This window comes from Melospiza melodia, chromosome 5 (genome assembly GCF_035770615.1).
Source record: "Melospiza melodia melodia isolate bMelMel2 chromosome 5, bMelMel2.pri, whole genome shotgun sequence".
In the NCBI taxonomy this organism is placed as follows: Eukaryota; Metazoa; Chordata; class Aves; order Passeriformes; family Passerellidae; genus Melospiza; species Melospiza melodia.
The window spans coordinates 30441317-30464995 of NC_086198.1; the positions used below are offsets into that span (position 1 = coordinate 30441317).

General features: G+C 36.2%; 1 protein-coding gene across 5 annotated transcripts in view; it reads right to left on the reverse strand.

The window, feature by feature from the left end:
* LRBA (LPS responsive beige-like anchor protein) overlaps nucleotides 1–23679 on the reverse strand; it is a 368498-nt gene that overhangs the window by 88890 nt on the left and 255929 nt on the right. For all 5 annotated transcript variants that reach the window (XM_063156757.1, XM_063156759.1, XM_063156760.1 and 2 more), the window contains 3 exons: nucleotides 14110–14250; nucleotides 12762–12881; nucleotides 2468–2620 (listed from right to left, as the gene is read on the reverse strand). In XM_063156757.1, coding sequence (XP_063012827.1) covers nucleotides 2468–2620; nucleotides 12762–12881; nucleotides 14110–14250 — 414 coding nt within the window. The remainder of the gene's footprint in view (nucleotides 1–2467; nucleotides 2621–12761; nucleotides 12882–14109; nucleotides 14251–23679) is intronic.

Here is a 23679-nt window from a genome sequence, read left to right on the forward strand (position 1 = left end):
GCGCGGCTGCAAACGGGGGCTCGCGCTGTCTGCCTGCCTGACGGGCTGCAGGAAATATGATTAATGAGCAAGGCATAATGATATCAGGAACCCGATTAGCACCACAGAAAGGTCACAGATCAAAGTAGTATGCATTTCATGAGCTCCAATCGTTGGATAAGATCTGGGGACTTAAAGAGGTAAACTCAAATGCAAAGGGGAAAAACTATCTGTGTGTCATAGCTTACAAAACGAGCACTCGGAATACTGTAATCCCCATTTTGTCTGAACCAGGAGACAGCAAGGAAATATTAGCGGAATACATCAGCCCATGCCACATTGTAGCAAGCTTTTCTTGATCACATTAGTGTGGATCTGAGCTTTAAGCATTCTCCCTAAACCATTCCACTTGAAAAAGAAACTATGCTGATTTGATGCTGATGGTATTCAATCCACCAAGTATTAACAAGGAAAAGCAATTTAATATTTGCATGTAATTTTCTCAGTGTTATTCCACTACAAAAGTGGCAGATCTCAGAGGGCATCATCTACACCAGCCAGGCCCACTACTCCTGGATAAGTTTAACTATGTCAGACAGAAGTAGTTAATGTAATTAATTGGCAGAGAGGCTTAAATTTAATGCTACAAGGCCAACCAAAACTTGGTATCCTAATTACAGAAACAGCATCATGGACCTACAGCTGTAGGTCCTACCCATTTGGTAGGACACCTGACATCATTTGGATGATGTCTGGCACACTTTAATACCAACACTTGATAAATTATTTCTTACTTTTGCAATTGGCTTAAGCCTTAAAAAAAAAAAATCAATTTTTTTCTGTGCAATTAATACTGGAAAACTGTAAAATTTCATGCCGACAATATTGCACAAGAGAGAGATATCAAAGAGAGCTGCAAGAAAGGCAGACATGAGCAGTAGATTAGGAAATGAAGGAAGAATGTGGGAATGGTTGGTCAGAGCACACAGGGAGGTGATGGTGAGGAGAACCTGGCCCATGGCTTGAAATAAGGAAAAATAATTAAGAGCTAAGATCTTAGGCAATGAGGAAGTGGGAGATTAACTTCCCAGTGGGGAAAACCAGATCGGTAACTAATAGAATAAAAGTATATTTTAATGCAAAATCTAAAACAACAGAGTCATGAGAGATCAAGGCCACCTTGACAGACGTGCCTTTGACAAGTCTGCTCAAGAACACAGCTTGGCATTTCCCCAGGTTATTCTGAAGCACCAGCACATGCCAAGCTCACAGAGGTGTCAGGCTACCTCCCCTACCTATCACCACTACTGTGAGAGCAAAAGCTGAGTTCCAACATGGTTGGCCAAGTAGTCCTGCTAAATGTTATTGTATTTCATATCTCATTCAAATAAAATTTGCACATACACGTGGATGAAGGAAAACAATGAATCCACCCAACGTTCTTTGTGATTCTATGGTGCACCTACCACTGCCTGCAGGAATCTAGGCCACACAGCATTTCTGAAAACCATGGTATCATGTCACCAGTACAAGTGCAGTGTAAAACATTCTAACTTACTTCTGAACCACAGATTTCTTCTGATGTTAAGGTTCTCCAATGTTATGAAGCCTGACGTGCCACCAACAGCAGAACTTCAATTCCCATATTTTAACTTAGGAGTATCAGGATGTTATCCTGATAAGCCTGGTATCTGAAAGGTTTTTGAGAGTTTCCATGCCTCAATTCACTATTTCCCAGTTAGCTGGCTACCACATAAAACTGCAGCCTTGTTCTTCAAGATTTGCTAGGAAAAGCTTCTGTTATTTATTTCAGACCGCCATCAATGCAGAACTGTTTCATTCTGAGAAGAGCCTAACACAGCTTTTGAGAATGTGCTGAAACACCAGCAGTGATAGTGTAATAGCTATTCCATAATTCATTTCACTGCCCAGAAGGCACAGTGAAGATAGGCAGTGCTAACAACTGCATTTCCCAAAACAGGGAAGAGAACCAGTAACACAGGTTTGAGAATGAAACACACAAAGGAGAATTTAGTTTTATTTTCTTGTGGAAAAGGCTCTGAAAAATATCAATTTAATAGAAGAGGTGGCAGAAGATTGAAAAAGCCTCTTTGGAGTCATATAGACACTAAAATTCAGAAACCTCAAAATCACATTGAAATCACAAATATTTTTACGATCAAACAAGCTTTTTCAAGCTTTCTGTCAAGTGATGATTTTATTAGCTCTTTAGAACCACAAGAGCTGACATAGAAAAAGGGTAAAATCTCCTGTACATTTAGACCGCATTCAAACTTTTTTGACCAAATCTAAGACTGAGAATACTACGCTCCTTTTTTCTTCCTACATTTGTAAATCTGTATCTTCATATAATTTCAGACATAGTCCCATGTAAATTATAAATATGCATTTCAGGCAAAGATGTAAATTATTTCAGAAGAATCTTTCAGGACAAAAGCGACTGGACAATAGAAGAGAGCCATCTTACCAGTCTGTTTATGCGAACAAATTCTTCTGGGGTTTTGGCCCATGGTGGAAGTTCAACATCAGACACCACTGTTCCATCATCCATCACTCCCAGATTGTAATTGTTGCTGTTGACAAATATCTCTGGGAGGTAATAAAATTCAGGAATCAATTCCTGTAGATAAATGAAAAACAATGCCATGTCATAAATTCTGTCAGAGGATGCATTGTGTCACATTAAAAAAAGTAACTATAAGGATGGAATTAAGTAAAGAGAATATATAAAATTCTCCCACAGACATCCCCCTCCTTCCCTAGAAGGGTCCCTTTCTGCAATTTCTAGAATTCAAACCTGTAGATATGATGACTCCATAGCATGCTTTTAACATGACAAAGAACTGAGACAACAGGCTATAAAACTAAAATGTCAGAAAATCGGTTTTGGTTGCATGTTATGCACTGAGAAACTTAAAAAAAACAAAGTAGTGAACATCACATGGCACAGATAATATTTAGCAGAAAGGTATAGACCATCAATGATGGTAAAAAGTTATGGAAAATTGATTCTTTCACATTTTAGTACAATACACATTTAAAATGCCAGTGCAGAAATGGCAATCTACAGTTGGGTGAAACCAGCATCATAGATATTAATTACAAAGGTGTGAAACCCAGTTATAGTCTTGTTCTCTCTAATGTAAAAGGTCTAAGAACCTAATGTTTAGGCTATTACCTAAGATTGTTCAATGTCCAGAAATAGTTTTTTTGTAAATTCCAAAATACCTGGAGTTATGCCACACGTTCCATAAAAACAAACAAACAAAGAAAAAACCCCACAAAGCTGAATAGAGTCAATATTTTTCTTTCACATAAAGTTAATTTACTCAATTATGTGTCCAGTCTATAAATTACAGGGAAGAACCACACAAGATTTCATGCACAAGAGACAAAAAGGCAGGGATTTCACATGGTTACAAAGTCTGCACTCAATTCTTTGTCAGGATCATCACTGCTGTAATCAAGTGATGTTTCTGATGTTCCAGGCCTGTGCCGAACAGGACTGGAACTCTGCATTTACACCTCCCTGGCTGGCCTGCTCTGGCATCTCTGCTGGCACAGCTACCATGGCTGAGGAAAAACAGCAAAGGAATTGTGATTTCTAAGTCTTCTCAGTAAAACAAAGTGATAGTAACGGCGAAACAAAAACATTATTAAGCAGAAAATGATGCATTCTAGTGCAAAACTGAACATAACATACTAAAAAGGAAAATTACCCTCAAACCTGTAAGGATTTCCTCTTGAATAAGCAGATTATTTCCTTGTTTTGCAAACAGACCTGCACCTTCCTAAGTTGTCAAGCATTTTATAAAATACACAGTAGGTAATACATAAATTTATCCAAGTTAATGGGATTAGAACATTATTTATACACTTTCATAAAAACATCTGCAATGTCTGGGTATAACACTTGATAGAAAAAGCCCATAAAGATGTAAGACACATTTCTGCCCTATATTTTAAAGGTAGATTGTCTGGGTAGGTTTTTTTGGTTGTTGGGTTTTTTGGGGGTGTTTTTGCGGAACTTGATGTTGAGACTTACAAACCTAGCAATTTGATGGATTTAGAAAAATTGAGCCACTAAATTAGAGAATTTACTTCCTTTGTAAAGAAAGGATCAATACACATAATTGCTTCAGGAAGTGTATTTCATAGCAAATGAATGGTGTAAAATTGGTCTTCCGTACAGCAAATGCAAGCTGCAGGCCACTTGAGAAGCAGGAAAAAAAATCAAACTGCCTCAGTGGCTTTGTCTACCGTGGGTGGAGGATGCAGCCACGCCACAAGATCAGCAGATCAGATCTGAAACGCAGTCCTGACATGGGTCAGCAGCTCAGTGGTCTCCAGGATAGCCCCTGAGGGCCAGCTATGGCATGAGCAGCTTTCCAAATGGCTGAGTGCAAGGAGCAGGTCATCAGATTGCGGGCAAGGTCAAGCCGAAGTAGCCAAGGCAAAGACAGGAAAGATCAAGCAGGAATTAAGCTATTATCACCTCCATCCTTGTGTGAAACACTGCTCGGCTTTGAATTGTACATCTTTTTGTTTACAGCCCCCTAATTAACTAGGGTAAAAAACATGGTTCTGTACCAAATGCTCAACAAGTAGTTGATAAAAGAGATTTGAAACTATTTCACTGCATAAGAACAAGAATGTAGCAAGGATAAGCGCTGTAAAAAATAAAAGTAACACTGAGGTTGCTACAGTTTTTATCATCACAGAACCCAGCAAAGAAAAAGGCAGAGGCACAGGACTATTAATTTGATAGCAGCACACACCACAAACATGAAACCATACCCTGGTTCTGAGCACTTAAAATACAAGCTCATTACATATGTTGCCAATGCTTTTATTTCTTCTTTAAATATGTATCTGTGCAGCTATTCATTAGTTTCTTTCAAGATCAGAAAGCATTTGGCTTTTTAGAACACATTGTTTTCATTAGGCTACACAGAAACAATATGCTGGAAACTTCAAAATTACCTGTAATTTCTACTAGTTTGACTATTAGAAACTTCTCATAAAGCTTTTCATTACTCCAGAAATGAGTTTTCAGAAAGTATTTCACTGTCACCATTATGATACATTTCTACAAAAGGAGTTTCTTTGTTATGTGATTTTCTTCTCTTGGCCATGTGCTAACATTTACCCATGGAAAAAGGGAGTGCAAACAGATGCATGTGGCCATTGAAAATGAGCTGTATTTAGAGCCCATTTTTAATGTCTTTACACAGGTGAAAATTATAACATTAGTTAAAGTTTTTCCTAAAACAGCAAAAACATCTGATCACAAAACATTAATTTTTATCAAGTAAGCAAATGTTATTCATGTATTTGGCAGCTGCAGCCCTTAACAATCCTCCTCAACTGTTTTTGTGGGGTCTTTTTTCTTAAAATCTTCAAATCACATTTTGAAGATTTTAAGAAAAAAGAAAAATTGAACTGACATTAAGACAGCAGATGCTGACCCATGTGTGCAACTCCAGAAATAATAGAACCTCCTGGAGACATAAGAATGTTAAAAAAAAAAAAATGGATGCACTTTTTGCTTGTTTTGCATGGCAGGAGGAATGAGTTAGTAAATGTTTTCACACAAACATCACATGAAGATGCAGGACCAGACATGAGAGGCCACAATGGAGAATCCTTTAAAATCTCACTTGGCACAGTGACAAGGACTAGACTAACACAAGGCAAATACAGCCCCTGCATGGATATTCTGTCAGCTTCTTACAGCTAAATGGTTCCGAGCTAATCCATGCTTCTGATTTGTAAAATCATCAAGCGTGGAGTCTGTAGTTTTGCCTGCACAGTTTTCTTTGGCTGTTCTAAAACTGGTTCCTGGCAGTTCCAGTGGATGGTCCCAGCAGCTGCTTTGCAGAACCCAGTAAATGTGAGTTCCTTATTTGCACTTCTGTGCATCCTTCCAGGTACTACAGACCTCCATGATCACCACATTCTTCCTCAGGGATCTCTTTTTGCAAGCTAAAGGATTCTAGTCAGTTTAGATTTGTTCCCTCTGGAAGTCTTCCTTCCAACTAAAAATTCTGGTTCCCTCCACACTTTTTCTAACTCTGCTGAGTGAGTCCCTTCTAAAATTTTCCACAGTCAGCACATGTACAGAAATGGTAAAACTGTCCCACATTTCTTTTGTTTAAATTTCACAGAAAAAGCCAAAACATCTCTAGGATTTGTTGATGCTCTTGTTTTAGGACTTGTGTTCAGAAATTCCTTTTTGAAATTTCCCTGTTGGAATTCACCATTTCTACAAGGAAGAGACAAGAGATCCTTATGGTAAACAACACTTCAGTTGTTTTGCCATGCTTTTCACTACAACTGAAAAATGAGCATGTTGTCTTATATATCAAGAGCTCTATTATCATTACAGTGCAAGGATTCCATATCCCCAGAGTTTGGTACCTCCTTGATGTTTCTCACAGTCAACTCCTCTAAGCACTGACTGTTCCTGGTCCTTGCAGCAGCCATCTGACTCCAGATCCCACCAATCCACTCTTTTATAACACTGTTCTTATTGGCTACAGGTGTGGCCTGTTAACATCAGGCCTGCTCCTGATCTTTAAATTGGTTCAGCTGCAACTCTTTGGGGGGTAAGATTACATTCTGTACCACCTTCATTTACCCACACTGTATCCCCCTACAGGAGCACACAGACAATATCAACATAAATCTAACACTCAGTACATATTTAAAAAAAAACCTGCCATATCAGGATTTTTATTAAAATAGTTATAAAATTCTCCATAAAACAAAAGTACAATTTTTCTCTAACAAACATTGCCCTATAGAACATAAAAAAACAATGATTTCTAAGGAAAAGTCACTAAAAATATTTTTTTACAAAAATGCAATATTGACAGGATGTCAGTTTAAGAGTGGTAATTTATTTTCATATAGGCCACCATGCAAAAAAATTTATATCAAATACTTTGTTTCATTAATGCAATTAAATGTTATTTTTCTTTTGTTTAGAAAATGACTGATGCATTTTGAAGCAGAGTTATATGATCTCCAAGGATGTCTAGAAACAATGACAGATCCCTAATCCTATTAAACATTTATAAGATACCAAATTTTCAAACTAAATTATTTCACAATCCTGTTAAGCAATATTAAGCCTATATATAACCTGTCAAGCAGAATAATAAAAATGCATATTGGAAGTCTAGACTTTTGTTCATATTGCAACACTTTATTTCTTCTGTTAAGGACTTAAATGGCATTCAAGAAATACATACTAATCTATTAAATTAACTCAAATTTCATTTTTTCATAACACTTCAATGAAATGATTTTCAAGACTGCTGGGAAGTATAATTTCTCACTACCCATGAGTTTCCCTCCATCTGCTATATGTGTGTTACTTTTCACTAAGAAATTGTCAACTAAGAAATTGTCTCAAGACACTGCCTGAAACTCAGACAACTTGCAAGAAAAATATTTTGGCGGGTTTCCATTAAAATGATGAAGGTAATTAATGAAGAAACATGTTACAAACATCTTTAATTAATAAATAAATTTTTTCAATGTTTAACCACTCTGTAATGTTCTAAGTGATTATACCTCAAACATTTCCTGGTTAGAGAAAAATGAGAAAAATACTAAACTGCTCAATAATTCAAAATTAAGCAAAGAGAATTACAAAAAGTCCAGATATTTATTTAGTAGATTAAAGAAACATATGATAACCACAATTAAGACCTGATTCATTATTGATCAATAAATAGATGTTATGGAGTCAATATCTCATTGGATAACAACCTGCATCTTTAAAGCACTTTAAACACTTTAAATCCTGTTACTCTCTCTATTTACATATGTGTATATATATATATATATTATATATATATATATATATATAATTATTTTATTTTTTACTTACAATCTAAGTAAAAGTATTCAATAGTATATATTGAACATATTTATTTACTAGGTAATTTTGGTTAATTTGACAGAGAAAGAGGAAAAAGTTGCATGTATAACTACATACTTTCTCCTTTGGACTTCAGAAAACTTGTCCATAACTTACTCTAAATTTGTTATGTAAACACCTACACAAGGAGTTCAGAGCAGATATTGAAACTATTTCCTTCATTTTCAATACAGACATGCCTAGCTATAAAAGAGGCAGATCACTGATATTAGATGGAACTTGCTGATCCACATATCCAGATGGCTGTATTTTTATCTACTGTAATTCCCACAGATTACCCTGCACACTTCTGACTGAATTTGGAATAGATATTCTTTTTCTTTTTTTTTTTAACTCAGGGAAGTATTTCCCTGTTATGGATCTTAGCACAATTTTACACAAAACCAAATCTTTTATGAAAACCAAATATCTGCATCCTTAATATGTTAACCATTTTACTAAACTAGTTTATGATTAAAAATCTGAATTTCTAGGTACTTGCTTCTGAGTTTTGCTGGTCATTGCTCTTTTTGTGACTACTATGACATGAAATTTCTCCTATAGAAGGGTCATGTTGCCAGTTTCACAGCAACTTTATTCAGTAACTTTTGAGACTTTAAATACAAAGCTTGATCTAAAGAAAAACTGTCTAAAATTATGTTATCCTAATAAGTTTTACAATAAACTTGCTGAAACAGCATTTCTGTACCTAAAATTCAGCTGTTTCACACTATGAGGATCACAATTTGTCAAACACACCTGTATGAGATACAAATTCAGATATTCAGTACCATTCCCCCAGCCTTACAATAGCTGCCACGTGTGTGTGTGATATCACAGGATTTCACAAATTAGTGTCCATTTCATGGTGGAACAACCTAGAATAGTGTAATTGGAGTTTACTAATGTTCTCTTTAATATTATGGTCTCCTAGCATCTCTTTTTGAACAAAACTAATCAAATTCACCAAATGCAACTCAACGCACATGAAAAAGAAACAAACACAAAGCAGCAGAGGAAAAGACATGAAGAACAGTACCTTGCTCTATACTAGTGACTGTAGCTTGGTGAAAAATTGTGAAAAAAATTCAATTGAATTAAACCAATCTAATTTTCTTTTCAAAAGGAAGCTGCAGTAGTGGATGGTGAAAGAAAAAGTGGCAAGGTGTTGCTTTACTTTTGAGAAAGACCTCTGAGACTGCCCCAGTCTCCTATGACATCCCTACAAGCAAAGTAGAGAATGGAGATGAGAATGGGTTACAATAACGTGGGAGTAGCCAAGCTGGAAATCCATATTCCAAGAGCAGTTATCAATAGTTCACTGTCAGACTGGAAGGACATGGTAATGGAGTCTGCCCTGCTCTTAATTCCAGTCAATAATCTCATTAATGGCCTGGCACTGAAGGTGCAGAAGTGAAATTCCAGATGACAGTGAGAAGGCTACACAGCTGTTTGGAGGACAGCAAGAGGATTTCAGATGATCTTAAAATCTGTATATATGGTACTAAAAACAACAACAACAAAAAAACAAACCTGAAAATAATCAGCAAACTACAGTGGAGAAAGGGAAAACACATGCAAAGTGCAAATTACAACATGGGTTACAATTATGCTGCTGCAAATATAATGAGAAACAGACTTATTGCAACAAGTTAGGTGCCAAACAAGAAGGAACAAGTGCTTCTGAACAAGTGCAGGCAAATACTGCCAGGCTATCCAGGTTTGCTTTCTCTGTGGTATTAACAAAACTAACCAGGACTGTTTGCACCAATAATGTAAATAAAGAAGTAACTTAAGAGTTAGTTAGGTCATATTTCTATAAAAGTACCAAGTGGTACTCTCACAGAATTGAAATACATTCAGTATTCTTTAGTGCAGAAAATTTAACTTAAAAACACTCAGTTAATCATTTAAAGTCACCAGTCCTGAGCTAATTAATAAATAATGCCAGAGTGGTAGTGAAACACTAGTAAACTTCCAAAAGATTTTTAATTTGCATTGCTCAAATAAATGGATAGGGAGAACTAGGAAATTGAATTTTATGCCACATATCGCCTCTTGAAATCAAAATTTGTGAAGTTCAAACAAAGGTTATTCTACAGAGGAGCACTGGTTTCATTCTTTGATCATTGATCTGAGGTTTTCCCAGGATATTGACACAGATTGGTTGTGATCACACATATGCTTCAGCTTTCTCTGCTGAAGTGATCCCAGCCAGCAAGAGCTCTTCCCAAAGCCAGCCCCTGTTAGTCCTCCTGTAACATAGAGTGCTTCCAGCTAAGATTAATAATCTTAGGACAGCAGCATCAGTAACTGCACTCATTCTTTCCACACAAAAAGCAAGGAGAAATAATTTCTTGTAATCAGCTCAGTGGTTTTAAGTGTCACAATTTTTTCAGTTGGAAGAGTAACAAACCCTTCTTTTTCTTTTGTTCCCCCTATTTGCTCATAACTACAACACCACAAACAGTGTGTTCCACTTTGTTCAAGGCTCTTCCACGCATAAACTAAATACATTCAAGCAATAGAAAGCTAAAATGTTACAATTCTGCATGTAAAACATGTATTCTGCATTTAGCCATGTATTTCACAAACACTTGCAAGGTAGAGCACCAAGTAGCAGGAAACTTGTCTTTCACAGCTGTACTGAAATATGGGGAATACAGGTATTTCCAGTGAAGATGGAAACATTTAAACATTTTCCTTTCTAATTCTTTAAACATATCCTATGGAAATCTCAATCTCATCCCCCTTCCTGGTTGCTCATCCAATCTCACTAACAGACTCCTGTAGTACTCTTAGTACTCACTTGGATGCTTCACAGCAGCATCATGCAATTCACAGCAATTCAGTCTCAGGAAGCTGTAAGCAACTCCAGGAGATCATCCTTTACAGTAGGGATGCCTCTAAAGGCAGTACCAGCTTGCACATATATGATTTCCACAAGTTACCTAAGCATTTCTGAAAACCCCTCCCTACACTGATTGCCAGGGAAACGTTCATTAAGCTTTTATTTCTGACAAACATTCAGCTTTTATTTTTCTGTAAGAAAGGCTACTTTGATTCTAACCAAAGTCTCTCTGATATTTAAGACCATAAATTCCTATCCCATCCAGCATGGGCAGCCGAGATTTTTTTCCTTTTTTTCTCACAGTAATATCCATGTAATAGAAGGACACAAGCTCCTCCTCAATCCGCTCTGCTTTAGAGGAAAAATAAGCATAGCTACTCACTCTTTCCCTGCATTTTATTTTCAAGATCTTGCATTATTATCATTGTTCCAGTGTGCATTCTCTCCAATCAGCCTACAGCTATGGGTGTATTCCAGATTATACCAAATTAAAGCTGGGCAAAAGTGAAGATTTTTGTCATACATTTTGAAAGTTACATTATTTTCTGTTGATGTATCTTCCATGAAATGTTACTCACTATTGTTATAGCACAATACTGCTAATTCACATGCACTGGTGATGTACTAGAACCCTAAATCTTTTTTTTTTGTTTTTCCCCACAGTAGATTGTTCCTTGTGTTATAACTGTATGAGAACCTGTACGAAAATTACAATTATTACTTTTCCCTAATAAACTTCACCTAACACTTTTCTAAAATAATTTTTCCCTTCTGCAAGAAGCACCACCCATTTCACTACACTTCCAGTACCTCCCAATCTAATAGCAATGGAAATTGAGGCCTAAGCTGTTATTATCGAGAAGAATTCTGCTCAGTACATCTTTCAATTTTAATAATGAACTGCTGGTAGCTATTCTCCAAATACAGTGGATTCTTTTAGACAGGGTAATCCCAGCTCACTCATAAGATAATGTAAAAAACTAAGATCATCATCTGCTTCTTCTCTATGCATAAGGTCTGTTACCTTTTCTCATCAGAAACTGTGATTGCTTTGACATAATCTCTTCAGGACAAACATGTGTTTCATTTGCTTGTCTCCAAGCTATCTTCCTGGCACTTAAACACAGTCTGATCATTTACCTAAGTATTTTTCAGTGAATTGTAGTTAAACTCACCTCATAATTTCTTGGCTCCTTTTTTTTTTCCATATTAAATACTTGATTTGTCCACTACTGATATCTTTCTCCTTCTCCATTTCTCAAAAAAACCCAGAAAATGCACTCTGAAATTCCATCTGCCAATCTTGCAGGTTACAAGGAAATTAGGCCCATAATGACCAATTAAATTTGAAAAATATCTAGCATGTTTGTAATTTCTAAACTCTTCTTTCCCAATTTCATACAGACATTATATCTTTTCCTGAGTGGAATTCCACTAGTCACTGATTGCTTTCAATTCTCACAGATGCAAGAAAGACATCCCTTTTTCAACACTGTCAGTTGGTAATTTTTGCATTCCAGTAATTTGCAAACCAACCCTTTCCTAAAGTGTCTGCTCACCAGAAATATGAGTGAATGATTTTGTGTCACTTAGGTCTCTGGCTTGTTGCATGACATCCTTGAGCTAGACTCTGATTTTCTCCAAATTACACTTTTCCATCCTCCTTCCATTAAAAAAATCCAACTCTGATATTAATCTACCTTCTTAGATCTGATCCTTCCCACCACTCCCAGCATCTTTGTCTTCTTTGTTTTCCTCCCCAGTTCAAAATATTTCAGTCTCAGTGCTAAAAATGTTTGCTATAGTTTTACAGGAGAATTCACTGAAATATTCTCACAAAAGTAAAACCACATTTCATCTCCCTTGCATCTTTTTCCAAAAAGTGGGATGGCTCCAGTTTTCTTTCCATCCTACACTCCCAACTGCAATAAAGGCAGAGGCAGTATAAAATACATTAACACCTTTCAGGAAATGTTTTACCTTGATGTCAGAAGTGTCACGCTGACTGTTGCGCCATGCTCTTGAAATAGATGAAAAAGTCCTGTCTGCATGATCAAACTTCCCACCTTGCAGATTTAGGAAAAGTGTTGTGAAGGGCTCCTAAAGACATATAAAAAGATTAATTAAAAAAAACCAAAACAAAAACAATGCATGTCTTCAGAAATTTCAGGGTAAAACAGGAACTTTATTATTCTTTTGGGTTCTGGTTGTGAATGATGCTATTTTTCTGGCAGACACACGATTAATAGCAAAGGGTTAATTCTATTATTTAAGAATGAGAAATACAAATTGATCCTTGTTTGTTCAATAAAATGCTTTTTAATCTTATTCCACACATACATATACTCAGATAAAGAAAAGCAAATAAAACCAAAAGAAAATACTCAAAGGCTGAAGTAGAAACTACAGTTTGTGTCAGTTGTGACACAAATTGCTCTCAACAACATGAACAAGCTCAGGTGCCTTAGATATTTATTAAACTAGCATGTAACAAAAACAACGTGTTTTACTTTGCTCAAGGTGATCTGTTAATCTAAAAAACAATGTGTTTTACTTGGTTCAAGGCGATCTGGTAATCTAAAAGGTAGCACCCAATACTGAGAGCTTCAGGACTGTTATTGTTTCATATATAATTTATGATTTAGAAAAATGTTTGGAGGATTTAAAAGCCTCCTCTTAGTTAAAGAACACTTAAGCACATATTAGTGGATAATTGCTTGAAATTAGCTAAGCACTGTAAATTACTTCAAGGATTTATGTATGCTTGTACATTCTAACAAGCTTTAATTAATGATGTGCTGCTAATGCTTTCCCAAAGAAATTACTTCCTAGGAGATAAATCACCTTTCAATTTTATTGAAAAATGCATTGTTTAACCAATACATGATCAATATGTAGTAGCTCAAAGTTACTTCCACATAAACTGTAGCAGATTTTTAAAAATTAATTATTTACATCACAGAACGTCATGATCATCAGAAATCAACTCTCAGTCATTAGGAGGGGAAAATTAAATATATTAATTAAGAACCACAAATGCTTGCTACTTTGTCCAGTCAGAAAATATGCAAGCAAGGGAAGTCAACCATGTTTAAAGAAATATGTACACTAAAAAGCAATTTTTAAGGAAAAAAAGCGTTACTGATTTGAAAAAGCTTTACCAGAAAAACTGAAACTTCTGCTTGAACTTCGGAGCACATTTCTCCTATGCTACTGATTGCAATTACCAGAAAATTTCAGTACTCTCATATATCCTTCAGCTTTAGTTTAGATTTTTGTTGCTTTAATTATCATTTAAAGGAAAAGAATTTTTTAAATTTATACTTACAATCCTTAACAACCAGGTGAGTGCAAAACTTGCTGTTGAATAATGAGTGCCGTAGTGAAATTTTGGGACCTGATCGTCCTCCCATGATTCGTATCTCTCGGCAAAGAATGCTGCTCTCTTTGGGTTCAAAGCTCCAATGGGCTGTGAGATGGGTAAAAATAACCTCATTAAGCATCTAAGATCAATGTGAATGCTCTCACATCATACTCCCCTTGCTCTTTTTGGTAACCAGAATTATTAGCATGTGTGGAGAAGACTAGGTTTGGTGCTTTGCAAAAGCAGATGTTGGTTCCTGTAAGCACCTGAGGAGATCTGTGTACTTGGAACCAGGATTCCATGCGCACACACATGGCTGCTTGGAAAAATCTCCTCTGCATTACTGCAGGCTCCATTTACTGCTGATTCAAGTCACTGACTCCATCCAATTCACAGTGGAATGTCTGGGACAAAGTCTTGTTTAACTTGGGTGCCTGTGGATATGTGTGCATGTTGGATACACTATTAAGCAAATAGCAAGCAACACTGAGAAACATTTTTTCTGACTTTTTTTTGGAGAAAAAAGTAGTGATTGATGGGGTGGCAGAATATTAACAGTGGACTTGGAATTTTGATATTACTATTCTTGTTTCTATGCTTTCTATTTTCCACCTCGAGCAAAGTTTTACTTAATTCATATAATTTTAACTTTAGAAATAGACGTATGAAAGATCAGAATTCCTATATAAAACATTGATATAAAAGAAACAACATATGTATTACTAGAAATGTCTATCACACTTTAACCAACACTATTATTCTTTGTTCAGTGCTTACCTAGAATATAAACACCCAGGGATTTATTTAAAAGTAGGAAATATAATATTTTGCTATCTATAGCTGTGTATTTCCTCAGCAGACTTTTGTATAAATTACTTGAAAAAACATGAGTACAAATCACTGAGAAACCCAAAAGTGAATTTAGCAATTCCACATGTAAAATGCTGTAAGAGTTCTAAAATATCTTTAGATATATATGCAAAATATGCATGTAATACAATTTTGTATACAGATATAGCACACTGTATGTTATTAATGTAAATTATGTTCATCTCTGTGGACAATGGCTGCATTCAAATATAAGCAAAGAATAAACATGAAACAATACTACCTTCTCTCTCTTCTTGAAGAATAAATATACTTAAGAATACGCTACAAGGTGAGGAAAAACTAAAAGTCCTTGAACAAAAGTATCACTAACCTCATCTTTAATTCAAGCAGAGTTCAAGTGAAAAACTCTCTCTATGCTATTGAGATTATGATTATTCAAATAATAATTCTTCCTTGCAGCTCACGTGAAATTTGGCATACAAGCTTCAAAGTATTTTCTCTTCTAGGACAGATTAGATCTTTGAATGACCTAAATCTAATCTTACATTTTTTACTTAGAGCAGTTTTCACTTTGCAGTAGGATAAAGGAAAACATCTTAGGTTAATTACTATTTTTGCAGTTCACTAATTTGAAATATAACCCTTTAAAACAAGATGTTCCAGTATAAAAGGATTTTTATCTGATTTAGCAAATTTATTCTAGGGAAGTATGAAACTGACTCCAAGAAATCTCTTTGTTACAAGAACCATTTTGGAATCTCCATTTGAACTGATTTTCCCTAAAGGCTCAGATACGCTTGAGGGAGAAGAGAAAAAAGAGGTCATTTGTAGACAAATTATACAAATTAAAAATAGGAACAGTGTTGTGCTGTATGGTTCTGTAACATTTTATGTATTCTCTTTATCTGCCTCTATTATTACTCTCCAAATGAGTATAGCCCAAATCAATAGTTATAGAATTACATTCCTTGAATATAAAACTAAACCCAATTAGAATTGATTCCATTCTCCTTTCAAAAAAATAAAAAAAAGGTATCATGCAGAGATCTATATAGCCAGAATCCACAGTATTGATTTTAGCTGTTATTGTTACAGTTGGTTTCTGAAGCCTGCAACAGGACAACTATCAAGACATGTCACATTTATTTGCAAGCAAATAAAAAAAAAGTCCCCAAATGAAAAAAGCTTAGGGGGAAAAAAAAAAAAAACAAAAAAAAAAAAAAACAAAACCAAAAAACTGTGGAGCTGTGCACTGACAATGATACACTATCAGCTTACTCAGAGAAGTTACAGTGGGAATACACACATTGAATTATACATTACACGAATGCACTGATTTATTGTGGTAATAACATCCACCTCATTAAAAGATTCTGCTTTGCTGCAGTTGGAGGGCTACATATTGTTTACTGCTATAAATTAATGGCAGTGCACAGAAGACTGTAGAGCCCTTCTAACAATAGATCTGTAATGACAGTGCTGTATATCACAGCTTCCCCAGCAGCTTCATAATAAAATGGAGACAATGTATTGGGCTAATACATTCTACCAGGCAGGCCCATATTTTTCTGACAACTGCTTCTAAGGATGAGGTGATTCTACTGTGTTACACTGCACTGGGCACAGTTAACTACAGAATAAAAAAGATAAAAAAGGAAGAAATTAATTGAAATTTCTCACTTATTTCATATCACAAAATTAACAGGGGATCATGATTACACACTGTATTCCCTCCCTTGTGGGTAAATGCCAAGGGGAAAAGAGGAACTCTAAACTAGGCTGTGTTAGATGTAGCTGTGAGACCACAAATTTACACTGCTCAACTCAGTTTCACTATAGCTTCTAAGGAAGAATGAGCTGAAAAGCTTTCATATCCTGAAATTCCAGAACATATTTTATTTGCAGCATCTCTTTTCCCAGAGGAAAATCAGATATTAGTTCACCAATAAAAAATGTTTATTTAGATGGAGAGGGAAAAATGAAAAGTAGAGAGTGAAAAATTGCAATGAGCAAAAACAATGGTGGAGATCATAGGAGTAAAAATGAAGAATGAAATCACGGATGGCTGCAAAGTTTTCAAATCATATTGAAAAATGAATTATGTGTATGGCTTTCAAGTCAAGAGTCCATTTGAAAAGATGATCCAAACTGGGGCAAGAATTGGGGTAAGGTAGTTTTTGGTTTCACTTTTCCCAAGGCACCTGTTTTTTGGCCCAAAGTGGTTGTTGTAACATGTGCTGCAGTTATGAAAGTTAAAAGCCATTCTTAACAAAACAAAACAACTCATTTGATATTGTTTTTTAAAGTACTCTCAAATATACGAATACCTCAAAATAAATAATTTCACATTTTTACCAAGAACTGAATATAGTAAATCTCAGTCTTTGGACCAAGCTTGCTTGCTTCCTTTGAAACATAACAAAGAAAAATGGTTTGCTGAAAAATAACTGAGAAAACACACTGACTCTCATCATCTACTCTGTCAAATATGTCCAGACACTGTGGTGTACAGTTTTATTTGTTAGTTCTTACTTTTGCTCTGTGCCAGATATTGGAACACTGGCCCATCTTGCCTCTGTTTCCAGAAGAGGCCCCACTGCACCCAACAGAAGAAAGCAGAATGTTCACTGCTCCTCTACAGAAGGCAGAACCTCTCCTGGACTCTGCCACCCATTTTGGAAAACTGTTGATGATTTTAAATAACCATATTGAAGTCTTCTAAAGAAAGAATTACAATATGACTATTTATAATCCTACATCTAAGAAGATAAGAGGTGCTTTTTCCTCCTATCTAATGTGCTTTCATATTTTAAATAGTGTTGCTCCAAATATTTCACAGCTTCATTATGAAAAAAAGAAAAGGAATTAAAAAATAAATTAAAAAAATAAAAAAGAGGGGGGGGGGGAAAGGAAGAAGTGTTTTTCTTTGTGATTTCTTACACTGTTTTCTTACCCACATATAACCAGGTATTTGTATTCCTGTGAATACAATTTTTTTGTTACTGAACCATTTTGGTAACATCCTTGCCAAGTATGATGTTTGTTTCCCATACATCTTATTTCCAAGATGACTATCTGGTTTTCATTACTGATATTTTTCATATTAGGCCTAAAGGAACAAGGGGATCCTTAGGTCCTCTCATCTAGCCTTGAGCTTGTGTGACAAAAGGTTAAATGCCTTTGCATTGTATGATTTCGAGTGCAACTACTCATACTTGATTGCAGCACAAGCTGTATTTGGCCAAGCTGCTTTCCAGAAAGGCATCTGACTCCTGAGCATGTGGACAATCTGCTACTTTTCTTGGAAGCTTTTTCTTCTGATAGCTCTTACCCTCATTCTAAAAACTGTATGTATTTCAGTTTGGTTATGAGTTTACTGATGTGTTATCAAAGAGATCTAACTGATGTGTTATCAAAGAGATCTAACTAAGCTTCTCTCTGATATATCACAAAGTCTCTATTTGCCCAGTATATTCTGAATTTAAAGATACTCACAGACTGTAACTAGGCTTTTTAATAAATATAACAAGTGGAGCTCTTCATGTCTTCCATTTTAAGGCATTTCTTCCACCCCTAAGATTTCTCTGCTTGCCCACTTCTCAGTGTACTCTAACATTGAGGAAACTGAAATGTGTTCAGTGCTTCATTGTTTGTTTCCTCCACAAATATGCCAACTGCTGGAAGCTCTGCTGCACTCAAACCTTGCTTAGTTACTCTGTGTGTCACCAACACAAAACTGACTGAACTAGCCAATACTTGCATTATTGTCAGTAGGACAGTCTGATCACTGAGAAAAATTTCTTTTTCCCCAACAGAGATACAAAGACAAGATGCAAGGGTTTAACTAAACCCAAACTTTATTCACTTAGGTCAGCTGGGAAATATCTGGGAATAAACTCATATAGTGTAGATCATTACTCTCTCATCTGTCATTTTTGGGTTTGAGAACAGCCAAAAAATGCTATTCCCCCCTCTCAGCCTAGTCTCACTCACTGCAAGGCCTCACCATTCTTCCTCTCAGACAACTGCCTATGGTTTTCTTAAAAATTAGGTCCCATCTTATTAGAGGGCATCTTACCTTTAATGTATATCTAACTCAAATTAATTAAAGAACCATATCCCAAAGAAAACAACAAACACAATTATCAGCTGAACTGTTTGAGCTGCCCTCATTGATCAACCAAAGTGCCCTTGAGGTATAAGATTTAAAAAATCCATTTATCTCCATTTATCAAGGAGAAAAACAGTCCTTACCAATTCATTCACAAAAAAAACACTGGTTTCACAGCAGATGCTCCCCAAAACCTACACCAAAGACTGGGCTAGGAGGGGGATATATGAATTTAGATAAATCAAAATTTACCTGAAGCCAATGGGATAGAATTTGACTGAGCTTTTTTATTCTCCCCCAGTAAGCATTTAAATAATACACAATAATTCCGAACTATTATGCTATTTATTGTTACTAATTATGACTCATAATTTAGTCACTTAAGAACACGAGCAGCTACTTGAATTTCATGTACTTTCTTAGTTAAATAAGGAATTCTCTAGTTGAATGCTTTAGTTCAATAAGGAATTCTCTAGTTGAACTTGTATACACAATGTTAAAACTGCAATAATTATGAATATTAGTGAGTGTACTTCACCTATTTTGATATAAATACATCATCACATTCTGCTTTAAAAATTTTTAAAATACTCCAATTTCTATTCTCATAACTGAGAATTCGATAAGGGCTGGAACATAAGCAAAAAAAAAAAGTCACGTGCATGCAAACCAAAAGTATTTGTACATATGGTTTATATTTCAGATGTTTTTCAGAGCACACATATTCCTTTGAGACATCAGGAACAGTCAGGAAAAACTGATCTAAAGATGGTATAATAACTGGAATATCTGAACATGTCAATATAAATAATACTTAGTAGTGCAAAAGACAGAAGGTTCCCAAAGTTCACAGTTAAAAAACATGGGTCATAAGCTAATGTTAAGCATAAAAATGAAAAAGAAAAATCCCTATTATGCAATATTAGTGATGTTTAAGCAATAGGTCAGTGACAGAATATGCCTCAGGTCACCTAAAAACTTGGAGGAATTGGAATTTAAAAGAAAAATCTCCATGCCTTCACATTACCAACAGTAGTACCAAATGCTGTTACACCTGCAGCAGATTGCAAAACAATGCACTGCTGAACTGCAAACTAATTAAGAACACACTAATAAAGCACAGTAAGGTTTAATCACAATCAGCACAACTGAATGTGTCACACACTTTGCACCTGAGGTATTACACCTTAATACTGCTGGGAAGCCAAACTGAAGGCAGCTGTTATGTGTTGTACACTTCCAAGAAGTCAGGGAGAAAGGAAACAGGATTTCCCTGGGAGTCATGAGGGAAATCCAGCTGCTTGCAGGCAGTGAGGAGGGTATGGACTTAGAAAATAACCCTGCCAGTTAAAAGATAACATTTGCATGCACTCTCCATTACTTAACCTGTCAAGAGAAGGAAAACCCTACACTGTTATTCCCTTGCTTAAAAAACAAGCAAACAATACTTCCATGGATTTTGAGAAGTAAGATTAAGTGAGAAGTCACATGCACTTGAGTCATAGCAGAAGATGAAAACATTCTCTGTTTGCTTTCCTTTTACAGACCATGTTCCCAGCCAACACATCATACAAGCCACAGAAAACAGCTGCCATTGTACCTAGCACCAGATCCACATAAGACAATCAGAACTAAAAACATAATCCTTTTTGTTTGTACTAAGAGCACAGGACCTCAAGCCAAAAGCTGACACAAAGTCACATTTGCTGCAGATTTCTCTCAGGGCACACAAAATAAACATTATTCTCTATCACATGTAAGCACCAAGCTCCTGAAAAAAGGAGCAGCAGAAGGCTAGAAAGGGTTACTTGGGAATGTATAAGGAGCTTTTTATTGTAATCTGTACTGTTTCATAAAACTATTCCAATCAGATTATATCAATCCTGAATAAAAATAGTCAGCTAAGAGCCCATCAATGTATCTTGTTTCACACATGCATTGCTTTGCTCCTAAGGTGAATTCATCCATCATCTTATACCCTGTTTCATAAGATCTCCTGATTAGTCAGCCATCACCTTCAATTCTATCAACAGAGGAGACTTGCCAGAAAGTTTTATCAGCTCCCATTTCACACTCTTTTTCAGATTCGCATCTATGCTGAACAGTATAAAGTTCCAAACAAACTTTTGGAATGTCAGTGACCACCCAACTTTGGAAATGAACCTTGTGTTATGACTCTGAGGCAGCTTCAAGTGACTGGCTGGATATTATATCTAAATTATTTTAATTAATCTTGCTAAACCATTCACCCCAAACCTTTAGGATCATACCATCTTTTCTTAGTATTTTTTAAAATTTATTTCCCTCATTTTATCTACATTTTTATCTGTTGATGTTTGAATTTTAGAAAGATCAGTTGATGTGTGCATCCAAGTCCACAGCCTGAGAACCACCCCAAACTCCTCCTTAAACAGAGATTATTATTTTCTCATTTTCTGACCACTATTTTTAAGCCTGGATTGATGTTTGACCCCAAGAGGTCTCCTGCTCCTAGGAGTCTGACCAACTCAGCTTTAGACAGCTCCAGTTAGGTGAGAAAAATCCCATATTCATTTCCCATATGAGTGCAATTTTTAACTTGGCCACCATCGTGCTTGTTCAGAAATCTGAGTTACACAGATGTGTACTGGAGCACCCATAATCTGCTGAGTTCAAATGTATGATTATAAAAAGGAAGAGAGACTGTATCAAGAGAATAACTTTCACTTTACATCAGGAAGACAGAAAACACACATTTAGAATGTCTATGGCCCAAGACACATGTGAAATTACTTTATTTTTTATTTTGATTTCTAGTAGATTATATAATCAGACTTATGCCCCATGGTTTCTTGTGACCATTTAGAAGGTCATGAACCTCCTTCAGTTCATTTGCACTTGGAAGATGACATATGTCCAGGACACCTAAAAGTGAAACAAGATCAAGATGGACAATACCAGCAGATCCAAAATTAGAATATCATTTTAAATATCCACAGTTACTTTTGAGCTACAATTTTTCTTATCTTTGGGAATTTTTACATCACAAACAATACTCCTCCTTGAGGCAAAGCAAGATTAAAATTATTATGGTTATTACTAAAATGATTCTTTTTGATCCTGTAAACTTGGCTTTTGCCCAAATACCTAAAAATTTTTTTTAAAAATTTAAAAATATTGCTTGAAGATAGCTAAGCGATCCTAGAAACTGATCTATGCATCTGAAGTACAAATAGTATGCTTCCTGTAACTTCAGAAAACAAGCATGTGGTGGGAAGAGAGGAGAACATGCAAGAAAAAGCAAGAATGGAAATGAGAAGCATTCTATCATCCACTTGTTACATTCTTTAGAGGAGGTGGTATGACCCAGAGAATAACCAACTAAATACAAAAAAAACCCCTCAAAGGTGATGCTATAAAAGGATGGTTATGACACTGTCACTGAGCAACATAAAGTACCAGAATATGTTTTAAAAAATCTATCTGCACTCAGAGTAGGATTCCAGAAAGGATGTTTTGAAAAATCATCTCAGAGATAGATTTGGGTCAAGTTCCAGCCTCAGCAGGTCTCCACAGGAATTGTGGAGAAACAGACCACTGTGGAAATTACATGTTTGCTAGAAAAAAAGTCCTGAGATAGACGCTGTGTGAAGCTCAAATCAACCTATCAATTCAATTGTGGGAATCCTTAAAATCAGAGGGTTTTGGGAAGGCTGCAAAAGGCAGGCCTCAGAGACAGCAGAACTGCAATTGGAGCTAAGCGGTAGTCCATAAGGTTTGTCAGCAAAAAAATTATATAAGAAGTAGAAAAGAAAGGACAAATTGAACAATGGTCTGTGTATTAATGCTTGTCTAGAATAACTCTCTAAGCTACAGAAAAGTATATCTAGCCAGATGTTAAGAAGTTCTAAGCTTAATAATGGAGCTCGGTGCACTGTGTCTTAAGGCTTACAAGCAGGTCTTGTATTCGAAATAAGCAAGGATTGTTTTAACCAAAGGTACGTGTGCCTATAGTGGTTGGATAGAACTACTGTCAGTATGTTTTTGCCTTGTGTGACTGGTCAAAAAACTTTTGAAGTAAGTTATTAAGTTCTTTATCTGCTACTGAGGATGTGAGGTACTAGCATCTTCCCATTGTCATAACCATGCAATGAGACTGATGCTGGAAAATAAACAGCTCGAGGTGCATTCCCCAACACTCCTGTCCCGTTTGTGATTTGTACATAGACCCCCGGCCAGCAATATCAATCTCTGTCCTTAACGTGAAACAAGAAATTGACACTAAAATCCAAACAGCTGAGTGTCTCTAAGGACCATGTCTAAGTCGGCCTTAACAACCCAACAGCTCCTTCATTCCAACAAACCCGTCCTGCCCGCAGCTGTCCCCGCGGTTTTCCCCCGAAAGTGTCTCGGGTGTCCCTGTCCGCGGTGCTGAACCCCAGGCGCCCAGGCTCGCTCTGGGAGCGTCCCTGGCCGTGGTGCTGCAGACACGGGCTGGGGACAGAGGGACGGAGGGCTGGGGCACGTCAGCCACAGACCCGTGGGACCCTTTGCAGCTTTGGCTCCCAATTTGGGCAAGTGTGCTTCTGGAAATGATAGGACACAGCGGCTCA